Here is a 14,883-nt window from a genome sequence, read left to right as displayed (position 1 = left end):
GCAGCAAGAAACTGCAGCAAATGCAAAGCACTGAGGCAGGGGGATGGGAGGCGAATTGAGCCGGCTGCAGGGCTGGGCGAGCTGGGGATGCTGGAGCCGTGGGGACCCGATCCCAGCCCCGCTGCCGGTTCCAGCCCACCTGGCTCCGGGACTCGGGGCTCCGCCGCCCGCCCGTCTCGGATCCTCCGGCAGCGAGGGGCGGGCGGCAGAAGGAAGAGAAAAAAAACCCAAACAAGCCAACAAAGCGAGGCTTGGAGAAGGGGAGGTCGGGCTGGGAACCACCTCCTTCCCTTCCCCTTCTCCGCAGGCAGGAGCGGAGCTTTTGGGAGAGGGGCTGCTCCTTGGCTGGCAGCCCAAGAGGGGAAGGGAGAAGCAGGTTCTTGCCGAGAAGGGAGGAGGGGGGGGAGGAAATTTGAAGATGTCCCTTTTTTTTTTTGTTGCTGTTGCTTTGTTTTCTTTCATTTTTGGTTTATTTATTAAGCTTTGCTGTCACGTTCGAGTTATTTTTCTTGCCCATAGATCAGAGCATCATTACCAAGATAATTAAGTTCCTTAACGGACTGCGTTTCCCTCCCCCCCCCCCCTCCCCCCAATCTTGCACGCAGCTACAAATGTACTGAGAGACGCTGGAGGAAAAAAATATATGGGGTAAAAAATAAAGGGGAGGCGGTGGAGAAATGCCACTTTGCCAGCTCAGGGAAGGGACAGCAGCAGCACAGCTAAGAGTATCTGTTGGCTGGGCGGAGGGGGCTACAGCCAAGCACAGCCTTTCCCACCTCCACACCGCCTAAACCAGTCCCACCTGTGCCAGGGCATGGCTGTGCTGCTGGGATCCGTGCTGCTGAGGACAAGTCAAAGCCGGGTGGGGTGGGGTGGGTTTGATTTTCTTTCTTTCTTTATTCATTCCTTTTTGTCTTCCCCTCCCCTGTGATCTCTCTCTTGCGTTTCTCCCAAAATTTACTTTCTCACCCAAATCGTGTCAATAGCATCAAGTTGTTTACAGAGGCTGGGAGAAAGGGGGGCGAGGGGGTTCTGGAGGCTGCGTGGCTCTGGCAGATGGTTTCGTAGCAGAGATGCTGGCTATGTGTACATATAGATACCGTGCTGTGCTCCATGCAAAATGGGGCGGGGGGGGAGATCTGGGAGACTCGTACAGGGAACCTGTAGTGTGGCTTAAAAATAAACCCAGTGCTAAAGCTGCTTTGTCGGTTCTGGTCGGGTGGGTGCCGGTGGGAGGACTGCGCTGGGGTTCGGAGGAGCCAAGTGCAGCCAGGTCTGTTTGGTGGCTGCACAGCAGCAGCCCCTCGCCACAGCAACACACCCTTGCCCTCTCTCCCCCCTCCTCAGCATTTAGGGAAGAGGAGAACAAATAGATGGGAATGATTAATCAAGTGGCTAATAAAAAAGTATAAATCCCGGGGGACTGTGTGGTGCTGCTGCTGCTGCTGCTGCTGCTGCCGAGGAGCTGGCTCTGAGACAGGCACCGGGAGGGACGAGCCAGCCCTCCTCTCCTCTCCTCTCCTCTCCTCTCCTCTCCTTTCCTTGCCTCTCCTCTCCCCGAGCTGCTGCCACACTTGGTTCATTCCAGCTGCAGAAGCTCAGAGCCTTCCATGCGGTGGGATTTTTTTTTTTTCCCTGGGCTGAAAAAAAAAATCATCATCATCATCATAATAAAAGAATCCCAAGCCTGACCTGCCTTTTTTTTTCCTCCCCCCTTCTTTCCTTTCTCCTCTTCATCCAGCCAAGCCGAGGACTATCCCAATTGCAAAGGGGAAGAAGAAAAGGGGGAAAAACCCAACAACAACAACAACCACCGACCCCCTGCACGCCCCCATTCCTGCTGCCCTTTGACATGCAACCTTCCTTGGGATGGGACAAGCCGGGATGCAGCTGTGGATTTGGAAAGAACTGGGGAAAATTGGGGATCTTTGCTCTGATGACGGTGGAAGTGAGCTCCTGGAGCCGGGTGCTGCTGCTCTCCGTGGGGCTGCTGGCTGTCTCGGTGACTGGTAAGTGTCATGGAGAAAAACTGGCAACTTTAGAAGCCTTTTTCCCCCCCTTCCTGCTCCTTAGATCAAAGGAGCACTGTTAATCCTCTGTGTGTGTGTGTGTGTGATGGGGGGTGGGTGGCGGTGGGGAGGATGACAGCCCTGCGTGTCTGCACACACTGGTGTGGCAGCACATGCTTCCCTGGAGCGTTCCATAAGGAGTCTGTTCTCTTCAGGTCTTTTGTAGCTCTCTGCAAAGATAGTTTTCCCTCCCTATCCTTTGGGAGGGACAATTTGAAGCCGTGGGGGTAACCAAAGGTGGCTTCGTGTCCCCTCGTTCCCCCTTCTCTGGTGGGTCACAGCCTTTGGACGCAGTTGCCGCACGAGATGCAAGGTGACTGTGAGAAATGCCTTTCCCTTGCCCCTTAATTCAGTGTTTCCCCAGCCCAGTGTTCACCCAGAGCTGCTAACACAGATCTAGGACACCTCGCATGAAGATGGAAGCACTTTTATTCCTCCTGCCTTGCAAGTTGATGACCATCTTAAAACCCAAACCCGAGCTCTTTGGCCTCAGCTGGGTGACATTACACATGGATTGACTCGAAAGACAGCAAAAAAAAGAGGACTTGAATTTGGGAGGAGTTTGCTTCTGTCTCCTCCCTAGTTTCTGCAACTGCCCTTGTAGCAAAAGCACTGCCGAGGACTGGAGTTTATTTCTGGTGTCAACAGCAAATATTTAGGGACTGTCCTCCTGTGCGTGTGGGAAGGATGGGAGAGCTGAGTGTTTGGCAGTGGCGTCTCCCCACGCCGTGCACTGCCCTGCTTGCCCAAGAGTTCCCAAGTAACGTTTGGCATCTCTGCTGAGTCTTAGGCTGGAGGAATGTGTGTTGGGATGGTGATGGCTACCAAAGCTGCTTGGGGGTTTTGGGGGGCAAAACTTTGGGTTGCCAAAGTGTTTTTTTTACTGTGTAAGGCAGATTTCCTCAAAGGAGATCTGGGATTGGTGTTAACTGCTCCTCCTGAGTGTTCTTGCAGTAGGGCTGAAGAGTTTTGCTGATTGGAAGTGTCTGTTTGGAAAGAGCATAAACCCACCCACCCAACCTGCTGGTCCTAAGTAAGGGAGAATAGGTCTTGGGGGGGTAAATATTTCCCCTTCTTTAGCAGGAACATTTGCCCTGTGCACAAGAGGAAACCATTCCAGCAGTTTCTGTTGTGCTTTTCTGATACGGATAGACCCATGCAGAGCTACCTGAAGATGGGATTCACTCTAGCAGGGGGTTACAGCTTTTTGTCACTAAGCTCTGAGGAGCTTGCTCACAGTAGATGTTCCAGGCTCTTCTCTGTGCTTGCTTGTTCAGTGCTTGACCCTTTCTTCTCAGGCCCCTGGCTCCCTTCTCTCTCTGCATTTAGTGTGCTCATCTCTTCTGGATCCTTCACCCAGAGGTTGGGTGAAGCTCTTTGCTGAGCAGATCTGCAGAAGCTTTCTGGACCTCAGGTGCTTTTTGTTTGCATCAGGGCTCAGAGGCATTGCTCAGTAGCTCCTCATCTTAAATTCTGAAACCCCAATGATGGTCTTTATGCCAACTTTGCAATCAGTGGCTTGCTGATAGCTATCAGAACAGTCAGTGTGTAGGGCTTGAATGCACCCACCCTTTGCAGAGGCCACAGAGGGTTTGAGAGTGCAATTCCAGAAAGGAAGTGTAGTCCAGGCTGGGACTTCTAGCACCTTCTCTGAGCAAATCCTGAACCTCTGTACAATGGAGTCCTAAGAGGCTTCTTTCTAACCTCTCCTGCTCCCGGTGTTTGGGTGGATGGTAATGACCAAGCGTACCCATAGTGTGGCAGCAGAGCTGTTCGTGTAAAACCAGCAGCTGGGAGCTCTGGCCCTCTGAAATAGGAAGGAAGTCCCCCTGGTAGCACATCAGCTGTGCTGTGTCAGTAGTCCTGTGCCCAGTAATGTCCTTCTCAAAGCCAGCAGAAAGCAAAAGCCTCCCTCAGACGTTGCTGGGTTGCAGGCGAGGCAATGCAGGCAGCTTCTGGCCGGGCACGGAACTGAGCGAGCTGTAGGGAAGGTGCTGGTCTGTGATGTGCTGGAGTTTGTGTGTGTGCAGGGTGGGGGAGAGGAAATGGTTTGTGTAGCTGCCCCTTTTAGTTCCAAGGGTGCAGTCACAGTGCAACTGCTTTAGGACTGGCAGAGGGCAGGAGATTTGGCTGCTGGATCACTGTGATCTGTGCATGGCCTCTTGGAATGATGAATCTGCAAGGGCTTGCAGTGATAGGGTGAGGGGCAATGGCTTTAAACTGGAGCAGGGGAGACTGAGACTGGAGATGGGGAGGAAATTCTGGACAGTGAGGGTGGGGAGACACTGGCACAGGTTGCCCAGGGGAGTTGTGGATGTCCCCTCCCTGGAGATGTTCAAGGCCAGGCTGGATGAGACCTTGAGAAACCTGCTCTAGTGGGAGGTATCCTGCCCATGGCAGGTGGTTGGATCTGGATGATCTTTAAGGTCTCTTCCAACCCGCCCCAGTGTGATCTGTGCATGGCCTCTCGGCAGTAGTGTGGATGCTGTATCTGAAAGTGCATTTCTTGATTGGCAGAGCAGCAAGAACAGGAATGGTTTGCTCTTGTTTTCCCTTCCATTCCCTGCTGTATGTGGGCACTAGAAGCTGTCTGGGGCATGTCCTGGCTAGGAGTGATGGATAGACACCCAGAGAATTCCTTATAGAAGACCTGTTCCTAAGGGGATCCCAATACCATGATTTACACCCTGTGCTTTGCCACTCAGCACCTTGTTTTGTCCTGGGTTATGGAAGGGTGCACTGAGACAAAAGATGGTCTGAGCAGTTGAAATTCACTGTAACTATCTCTTTTGGGTTTCTTTCTTGGTGGAAAATTCTTTGGGGCAGACTGTCTGAAGAGTAGGGGAGCAGGAAGCTCTTTCTCACTGTTCCTGTATGTGGAGATATTGGTGTTGTAAATCAGCCTTCTATTTTGCTGTGCTGTCTTAAGCCTCCACAGGTTGAAGAGTAATTCAGGGGCACTTAGCCTGCTAGGGAAGGAATTTCAGTGTGAAAGATTTGGTGATTTGAGTGTGTTTTCTAAGGGGTAAGGGTATGAGATGCTAGCTGAAGTGGTGGATAGATGTTTCTTTGCAGGAGGGAGGGAAGTGAGTAGTCAGCAGTCTGATTACATTTGATTGTGGCATATGATGAAGCTCCAATGTTGTGGCAATAGCTGAGCATATTGTTTTGATCTGAGTCCTACTATTGTTGGAGCAGGGAGGAGATCAGAGAGACACAGAATGAATGCTTCCCATCGCCTCATCCATGCCCTGCTATTGCCTTTTGGTACTGGAAGTAGTCATTTATGGAAAGCATGTAGAGGGTTGTGATGGTTTGGGTGTTACCTGCCCCCCCTCCACTTAAGAAAATCACCCAGCCTAGACTCAGTCGATCTGGAAATTGGAAGAATGAAGCTTTATAGTCACAGCTTAGCACCAGGTACAAGCAGATAGTTACAACCTCTACAGCTATAGAGAGAAATAGACACGTTAAAAGTGATACAGAAACACAGCAGCCCTCCCAGAAAGCAGAGCCCCAGGAGGAGCTCCCAACCACCCTTCCACCTTCTTCCCATCCCTCTACCTCACCCCAGGCTTTGCCTTATGTTCAAGGTGAATTTGGAGGATTGGCCAGGGGAGTTAGGAAGCAGAAGGATTAGCCACACAGACAGCAGGTTAGAGAGAGAGAAGTGCAGCCCCAAAGGCAGAGAGAGCCTCTGTGTTACCTGTGTTTGTGTTCTTGTCCTTCTGCATCTCAGCAAGCCTATGAGTGCAGTAGACATCAGCACTGTTTCCTTTTCACAGCCTAGCATCTGATTCTTCTCACCAAAATATCCCAGCTAGGCTCAAACTAGCACAGGGGTGCAGATGCTTAGAGGGTGCAGATGCTTAGAGGGTGCAGCACTTCTGCTTGAGACCAGGCTGGCTGCATAGACCTTATGCTTGTAACACAGAAGGCAGCATCTTGCTGTGCCTGCCTTGCTCTTGTGACTAGGAGGATGTGTGACCTAGTCCACAGGTCTTCAGTGCTTCGCAGGGGGGTTACAAGTGACCATCAGGTGGCTGGGAATAGGGACCAATCCTCTTGTCTCCACTGGTCTGTGTATGTAAGGCTGGGCCAGTATGTGGCCTTCAGCTTTGACCAGTGGGTGGTGAACAAACTTTCTCTCTTCACACTCGTTCTTAGTAAAGGACATGCAAATTCAGCAGGCTGCTCCACGGAGGTTTGTGGCCATAGTGATGGGTAGAGAAGGGAGGCAGAAGAGAAGCTCTTGCTAGGAAGATTGAGATTCTACTTCAAGCCTCTCAGTGCTGCTGAGGAACACTGGATGAGGCACTTAGTGCCATGGACTGGATAGGGCTGGGGGATAGGTTGGACTGGATGATCTTGGAGGTCTCTTCCAACTTGGTTGATTCTATTCCTTTGCCACTGAGCTCAGCCTCTGTCATGTCTGGTACCTCCTAGGGAATTTCTGTATTCAGCTGGATGGTGGTTCCCAGCTGAGCCAGCCCAGAGTGGTGCAGAGGTGGAAGTCTGCTCAACAGAGCCTTGGTGGCTGCCTTCCAGTGGTCTAGGAGCTTCTGTCAAAGGAAGCCACATAGCAAGATGGATGCAGGGAATGTGATCCAGGCAATCTGCAGTAAATCCCAGTGGCTATGCTTTCAGCCAGGGTGGTTTAGGGCTTGGCTGAGCTGTTGACCAAGTGATCATAAGTAGTATGACTGCTATAAAGACCATACCTTGCTATGCAGAAGTGACTGTGTCGCTGTAATCTCTTTTCAGGGGTAGATCATAGAATCAATCAGGATTGGAAAGGACCACAAGGATCATCTAGTTCCACCCCCCCTGCCATGGGCAAGGACACCCTACCCTAGATCAGGAATGAGGAATAAGTCTTCTCCCCCACCCACCCCAGTGGTGTGACCACTGTTAAAGTGCTGTTAAGCACTTGCTTCTGTGCTCCAAGGATTTGCATGGACTGAATTCCTTGGTCCTCCCCACCCTGCACCTGGGCTTGGGAGACACCAAATTTCACTGCTCTGCCTTCCTCTGTGCTGTGTTTGAGGCTAATTGGAATATTCTAATGAGAGAAATTAGATCATTTGTCCTAAAGGAATAACAACAACCAATTCTGTATCATTCATTGGCTTGCTAAAAGGCATAAAAAGTCAGAATGCAAAAGCTTTTGTCCCTCTTTGCTCTGGGATGCTGCTTCACTTCTTCACTCTGCTTTAACATCTTCCACTCACAGCTAACAAGTAAGCTTTGCTGATTGCTTGTGTGTCTGGGAGAGAGAGAGGAAGAAAGAGGCTTTGAGCCCCTTCTGGGCAATTTCTTTGTCCAGGAGGGAATTTGTATTGCTGTGTTATTTGTAAATGATATAGAATTGTAAATACATGTAAATGTATTGTGCCTATATGCTTCTGTATTGAGCTTAGCTGTAAATGCAGCTTTAGCTTACTTCCAAACTGTCTGAACTGGTCTGGGAAATTTCCAGTAGTGTGTCTTGTGGAGAAGCTGCTGCTGGGCTCTGCTCACAGGGAATTGGAGCCAGAGCAAGGGGGAATGGCCTCAAGCTGAGGCTGCAGAGGTTTAGATTGGACATTAGGAAAAAGGTTTTTTTATGGAGAGAGTGATTAGGGACTGGAATGAGCTGCCCAGGGAGGTGCTGGAGCCACCCAGCCTGGATGTGTTTAAGGGTGGTTTGGCTGTGGTGCTTAGGGCTATGGTTTAAGGTGAATCTTGTAGAGCAGGGTTCTGGGTTGGCCTTGGTGCTCCTGAGGGGCTTTGCCAACCTGGATGCTTCTGCGTGAGGGGAAAGTTCCTAACCCATCACACCCTCCATCCAACTCCTACTGAAGTTTGCAGTGGATCTAGGCCAGAGGAGACTGCCTTTGAGCAGCAGGCACTCAGATGTTGCTTTCTTTGAAAGCAAGACAGAGAGATTTAAAGAAGTGCTCAAAGTAGCACCCCCCAGTTGGTGCTCACGGAGCCGCTCCCGAGGAGCGAAGCACAGAGCAGTGCAGGCAATCAGTGCACTTGGCCTGCAGCAAACATGATGCAGTGCAGCAATCTGCTAAGACATACCTGCTTGGGCCATGCTATGCACTGGCAGAGTCATCTGCCAGTGGGTCATGTGGAATGGGGAAAATCCCATTGATCAAAGCAATCAAATTAACTCTCTTTCAGCCTCTCTGCTGCTGCCATGGACACGGCCAGCCAGAAAGGAGACTGCAGGAAGCTGGGATGGCTTTTATATATATATATATTTATACCTCCCTTGCAAGGAAGTGGAAAAGAGCTTTATTTTTTTTTTTTTTAGGGAAGTGACCTCTTTTTTTAATGTGATTTCATATTGTGTTGAATCACAGAATCACAGATTCCATGTGTTCACCCTTTCTTCCCAGTGCCAAGTGCATTCCATGACTAAACACCCTGGAGGTGTTTAAGGCCAGGCTGGATGAGGCTCTAGACAGCCTGATCTAGTGTGAGGTGTCCCTGCCCGAGGCAGGGAGGCTGGAACCAGATGATCCTTGCTGCTCCCTTCCAACCCTGACTGATTCTGTGATTCCATGATTCAATCACTTGCAGTGATGGTCGCAGCAATTTCCTGTCCTTACCAGGTGCAGGCATCACTGTGGGAACAAACTGCCTGCCTGCTCTGTATTGTGTGTGTACACCACTGGTGTCTGCTGGCTGGAATGAGGACTGGAGGCTGTAGGAGTCCTGCTGGTGCAGGTAATTTCTTAGAGGTCAAAATAATTGTGGAGCTGGGAGGTCTGATGAGCTGTGTGCCTTTAGCTGAAGAGGAGAAGGGTCTTGTAACTGCAAGGACTCAAGCAGCTGTGGTTGCCAGGGAGATGTGTGGTAGGGGAGTAATTAAAACAAACAAAACCAATCCTTCCCCATCTCTGACTGCAAAAAAATCTACTCCAGGCTGAGGTTTGGGGAAAAGAGGCATTTAGAGAGTTGAAGGAAGAGAAACTTAAAGTCCTGTGCAACATGTGGTGTCAGTGCGTTTGTAGCATGCATACTGAGCCCTGCTATTGCCTTTTGGTACTGGAAGTAGTCATTTGTGGAAAGCATGTAGAGGGTTGTGATGGTTTGGGTGTTACCTGCCCCCCTTCCACTTAAGAAAATCACCCAGCCTAGACTCAGTCGATCTGGAAATTGGAAGAATGAAGCTTTATAGTCACAGCTTAGCACCAGGTACAAGCAGATAGTTGCAACCTCTACAGCTATAGAGAGAAACAGACAAGTTAAAAGTGATACAGAAACACAGCAGCCCTCCCAGAAAGCAGAGCCCCAGGAGGGGCTCCCAACCCCCCTTGCATGCATACTGAGCAGCTTCAGGAGCGCTGCTCCCTTTAAGGAGGAATTGCTGCTCCTGCTTCCTCAGCAGCCCTACAAGAGGAGCCACTGGGCAGGAGCAGTCTGTGTCCAAAGTCGTTTTGCTCTTAAGCGTAGGGAAGGGAGGAGGCAGAGCTGGATGCGGGAAGGCTTTGCCCAAGGTCACACAGCAGGTTGCTGTCAGAACTAGGAACAGACTTTAGGTCTCACTTCTGCCTGTTGGTGTGTGCTGAGCAGCACAGGGATGCCAGGCTCTTGCTTCCCAGCTGGTTCTGAGATGCCTTCTCCCCGCAGCCGAGGGCTGAGCTGCAGCCGCGCTGGCGGATGCGAAGGCATTTGACAGTGGTTACACTGAAACAGACCAATTTCTCAATCCATTTATCAGAATCTCTGCAGTTCCCATTTCAAGGCAGATAAAACAACAATGAACAGCAAATAAAGGTCTCTTTATCCAGAACATCTTTAAACAAAAGAAAAGGAGATTGGTTCTTTTGGCCTCTGGCTTGCGTTAGCTCTCCGGAGCGTGGAGTCTCCTCGGGTTTGATGGAATGGTTTTGTTTAGGTTTCATCCACCTGCCTCAGTGGCCACCTACATTTCCTTCAGTGGAAAGAGTTCAGCTGTCAGTTCAATAGGATGGAGACCAACAGGCTGTGCTCACCAAACCCCAGTCACAGCCTGGCCCGGACAGCACCCAGAGCCTTGGTGTTGGGAGGGGCGAGAATCACTGCAATGGGCAAGGCAGATGAGTTAATCACAACCAGAGAATGAACCACCACTGGGGATTTCCTGGTTCAGTGCTCTCCTGTTATTTGCACACTTTGTTGCCTGGCAGAAGTCATTACAGCCCAGTTCTTGCTGTTTTCCATGGCTGCTGGCACTTAAAACCTTGGAGAGGGTGAACCTGTTTCACTCCCCCGTCTGCACCATGGGGATAAGCCAAACTGGCAAAGTCCAATCCTGCAATGAGTTACAGATTTATTCTGCAGAGAGATCTTGGGATGTTTGTGAAAAGCTTTCAGCAGGTACAAATGGCAGCAGGTTGATTAGCTGCACAAGTTTTGATGCCTTTGGTTGTCTCTCTGGATTGCAGGGAATGGATTCAACCATTTCATGTATGATCTGGGGTTCGTGGGCAGCTGGGTGAGTGGCTTTCTGAGGTGCAAGTTGTCTGCTACTGAACTGGACTGCAGCAGAGCCTTTGACACCATCTGCCACAAGCAGCTCCTGGCACAGCTGGCAGCTCCTGGCTTGGACAGATTCACTCTGATACAGGGCAAGAACTGGCTGGAGGGCTGTGACCAGAGAGTGGTGGTGAATGGTGCCACAGCCAGCTGGCAGCTGGCACTGGTGGTGTGCCCCAGGGATCAGGGCTGGGCACAGGCCTGTTCAATAGCTTTAGTGATGATCTGCACCAGGGGATTGAGTCCAGCATCAGGAATTTTGCAGATGACACCAAGCTAGGAGCAGCTGCGGAGCTGTTGGAGGGTAGCAGAGGGACCTGGCCAGGCTGGATGGGTGGGCAGAGGCCAATGGGATGAGACTGAAAGAGGCTAAGTGCAGGGTTCTGCACTTTGGCCACAACAAGCCCAAGCAGCACTGCAGGCTGGGGCCAGAGTGGATGAGAGCAGCCAGGCAGACAGGAGCTGAAGCAGCAGAATGCCCAGGTGGGCAGCAGAGCCAATGGCATCCTGGGCAGGCTCAGGAGCAGTGTGGGCAGCAGGACAAGGGAGGTTCTTGTGCCCCTGTGCTCAGCACTGCTCAGGCCATCCCTTGAGTGCTGTGTCCAGTTCTGGGCTCCTCCAGTCAAGAGAGATGTTAAGGTGCTGGAAGGTGTTTGGAGAAGGGCAGCAAGGCTGGGGAGGGGCCTGGAGCACAGCCCTGTGAGGAGAGGCTGAGGGAGCTGGGGGGGTGCAGCCTGCAGCAGAGGAGGCTCAGGGCAGAGCTCATTGCCTGCAGCTGCCTGCAGGGAGGCTGTAGCCAGGTGGGGTTGGGCTCTGCTGCCAGGCAGCCAGCACCAGAACAAGGACACACAGCCTGAAGCTGTGCCAGGGCAGGTCTAGGCTGGATGTTAGGAGGAAGTTGTTGTCAGAGAGAGTGATTGGCATTGGAATGGGCTGCCCAGGGAGGTGGTGGAGTGGCTGTGGCTGGAGGTGTTGAAGCCAAGCCTGGCTGGGGCACTTAGTGCCATGGTCTGGTTGGTTGGGCAGGGCTGGGTGCTAGGTTGTGCTGGCTGAGCTTGGAGCTCTCTTCTAACCTGCTTGGCTCTGTGATACTATGATTCAAGAATCAGTCATAGCAAAACCAAAACCTAACTCAGAAATACAAGCAAATGAAGGTTTGGTTCCAGCAAGGATTTGCACAGGTTGCTCAGCTTCTCCTCTAGTTTTTGCTCTCCCACTTGCCCAGTCTTTGTGTGTGCCTGTCCACTCTTGTGCCTTCTATGGACAGGCTGCAGTGCAGCTCTTAAAAGCAAAGCAAACTCTGGTGCAGAGTGGGGAGGTAGGAGACATGGAGCAGACTAAGAATGTGCCAGAAGCATCAGGGAATTGGACACAGGTCTTAAGCAAAAGCAGGGCATTGGTGGAAAGGATGGTCTGAACCTTCAGATTTTAACCTTCCATCCACAGAGTCTTTGGCTTTGAAGTAGTTGCTTAAATTGTGTGAGCTTGAGCTGGTGTGCAGAGGGGAAAAATAGTGCTGGATGTAATGTGTTGTGAAGATGAATTTCTTGGGGATGGAAGAGATCAAACAGAGAACTCACTCATGGTGCCTGCTATCAGCACTTCAGCTTTTGGGTTTGGCTACCTTGGTGAAAGCAGAGTTGGAAATACACCCATTTATATTTTCCTATGGCATCTGTGTCATTGCTTTTGGAGCCAGGGGGGCTGAACTGCAGCTTGGTGCCTTGAGGGAGCAGGCTGAGTGGATTTCCTTACTCTCTGGCTTGGCTTTTCCTTCTCAGCAAGTTTGCTGCAGCACTTTCCCTTGGGGGATGCTGTGCTGTTGTGCAGCCCCTCGTGTGTTGCTACCTCTCCCCTCGCTCTGCTTTGGCTTCTGGGTGCTCCCAGGCTCTTGAGATCCAGCCTCCTGTGAGGAGGACTTCTCCCTAGTTGTAGCTGACATGAGCAGTGCTGGCTGGCAGTGAAAGCACCTTTCAGGAGAGCTGGTCTTGCAGCTTGCAAATGTGAGGCTGTACTGAGTCTCATTCTCTCCTCCAGTCCTGCCTCCTTCATGTTTCTGTAACTCCATTATTAGCAGCAGGATTCTTCCCTCTTCTCACTGCTGCAGGGCAAAGGAGAACCTGGCCCTTTGTTAGGCAGAGGCTTGATCTGACACTGGTGAGCAGTTCAAGCCAAGTTGGAGGTACAGAAAATGGAAGCTCATTTCTTCTGACACAAAGGCACAATTCAATGTTCCTTTCCCATTTGATACCTTGAATTATGATATAAAAATATATATATATTTCCTCCCAGAAAGGAAATCTCCCTCCTCAGAAGGATAATGAAGCCTGGTCCTTTATCTGATGCCATTTAAAAGGATGCTCCTTGCATCCTGCAGCATATTGTTTATAACCTTCTATTGTTGTTTTGCCTCCATTAGGGAGAGGTTAGGCACTGGCTGTGGCCACTGGATGTGTCAGCAACAACAGAGTCATAGAATCAGTCAGGGTTGGGAGGGACCACAAGGAGCAGCCAGTTCCAGCCCCCCTGCCATGCCCAGGGACACCCTACCCTAGAGCAGGCTGCACACAGCCTCAGCCAGCCTGGCCTCAAACACCTCCAGCCATGGGGCCTCAACCACCTCCCTGGGCAACCCATTCCAGCCTCTCACCACTCTCCTGCTCAATAACTTACTCCTCACCTCCAGCCTCCCTCTCCCCACCTCCAGCTTTGCTCCATTCCCCCCACTCCTGCCACTCCCTGGTAGCCTCAAAAGTCCCTCTCCAGCTTTTTTTGTGGCCCACTTCAGATCCTGGCAGGCCACCTGAGAATGCTTTCAATCTGTGAATCACCACTTGGAGAAGGACTCTGTTAAAATTGGAGTCTGCCTGCTGAATAATAACTATTTGAAGGGTAAGAAATTTGCCCCTGATAGGGTTGGGACTTGATCTTTAGTGCTGCCTTCACCACTCATCCTACCAAGGCCAGAGAGAGGACAGTCAGTTGCTTGCATGCTGAGCCCTCTGCAGGGTTAGTCCCTTTCTGGAGGGCTCCATCCTGTAGCTCTCCAGAGGGTGGCACAAGAGCTGTGTTGGGATCTCTGTGCTTTAGTTAGAGTGCTGTAAGGAAAATGTATTTTAAAGCAAATCCCCCAAACCTGTCAGGTGCACATGTGCTGGGGAGCCTGTGGTGCTGAGGGACTGCAACATCTGGCTGAGGAGGAGCCCCTGGGGTTGTTGAGTTTGGAGAGGGCTGAGAGGAGATCTTCATAGAACCACAGAATCAGTCAGGGTGGGAAGGGATCACAAGGATCAGCCAGTTCCAACCCCCCTGCCATGGGCAGGGACATCTCACACTAGAGCAGGCTTTGAGGACCAAGAGAGAGCCTTGGGGGGTCCAAAAGACAACCCTGGGAGGTCCAAGAGAGAGCCTTGGGGGGTCCAAAAGACAACCCTGGGAGGTCCAAAAGACAACCCAGGGAGGTCCAAAAGAGAGCCTTTGGAAGTCCAAAAGACAACCCTGGGAGGTCCAAAAGACAACCCAGGGAGGTCCAAAAGAGAGCCTTGGGAGGTCCAAAAGACAACCCTGGGAGGTCCAAAAGACAACCCAGGGAGGTCCAAGAGAGAGCCTTGGGAGGTCCAAAAGACAACCCAGGGAGGTCCAAAAGAGAGCCTTGGGAGGTCCAAAAGACAACCCTAGGAGGTCCAAGAGAGAGCCATGCAAGGTCCATAGTGCTGTTATCTCTCCATAAAGAGCTGAGTTGGTTCAGCTGAAAGAAGCCCTCTTGAGAGAGGGAAATGCATCCCACTGGACTTGAAGTGCTCCAGAGAAGGATGTTTTGTGGAAGGGTTTGTCATTTGTTCCTACTAAGTGCTGTGGCAGTCTTAAATTAGAGAACAAATTACGACCTTTTTTTTTGGCTTAGGAATCAAATGCTGAGGGCTATTATGGGCAGTTTTTCTCCCTCCTTTTCCATGAGTGCTGTTAGCAAATGAGACTTCTCCAAAACATACCCAATCTGAACCCAGCAGTCGATTCTGTTCACCCCTTGTTAGCTGTTTGATTGAGAGCTATGCAGATTGAAGAAGAAAAGTATTGATTTGCTTTTGGGATTGAAAACTAAGATTAAATAGAATATGTCTGAGGGTGAAAATGAGGTTTTCAATGAATGGCAGAGAGTGGTGAGGGGAAAAATGAAACAGTACAAGGCAATTTTAATGGCAGTGGCAGCAAGTTCTGAGCTGCTTTGGTCCTTAGGCATAGGTGGAAGTCACAGGATACAGAAACTACATCACAGAATCATAGACTTGGAGCCTCATCC

The 14,883-nt window shown here is 50.9% G+C and overlaps 1 protein-coding gene across 1 annotated transcript in view; it reads left to right on the top strand.

Moving 5' to 3' along the window:
• Positions 1-657: 657 nt before the first annotated feature.
• Positions 658-14,883, top strand: part of CSMD2 (CUB and Sushi multiple domains 2) — a 439,963-nt gene continuing 425,737 nt past the window's right edge. The window contains exons 1-2 of the mRNA XM_064172682.1: positions 658-862; positions 1,742-2,009. Coding sequence (XP_064028752.1) covers positions 815-862; positions 1,742-2,009 — 316 coding nt within the window. The 5' untranslated portion in view covers positions 658-814. The remainder of the gene's footprint in view (positions 863-1,741; positions 2,010-14,883) is intronic.

This window comes from Pogoniulus pusillus, chromosome 37 (assembly GCF_015220805.1).
Source record: "Pogoniulus pusillus isolate bPogPus1 chromosome 37, bPogPus1.pri, whole genome shotgun sequence".
NCBI lineage: Eukaryota > Metazoa > Chordata > Aves > Piciformes > Lybiidae > Pogoniulus > Pogoniulus pusillus.
The sequence above is the reverse complement of the archived record's forward strand: the minus strand, read 5'-3'. Positions and strand labels throughout refer to the sequence as shown.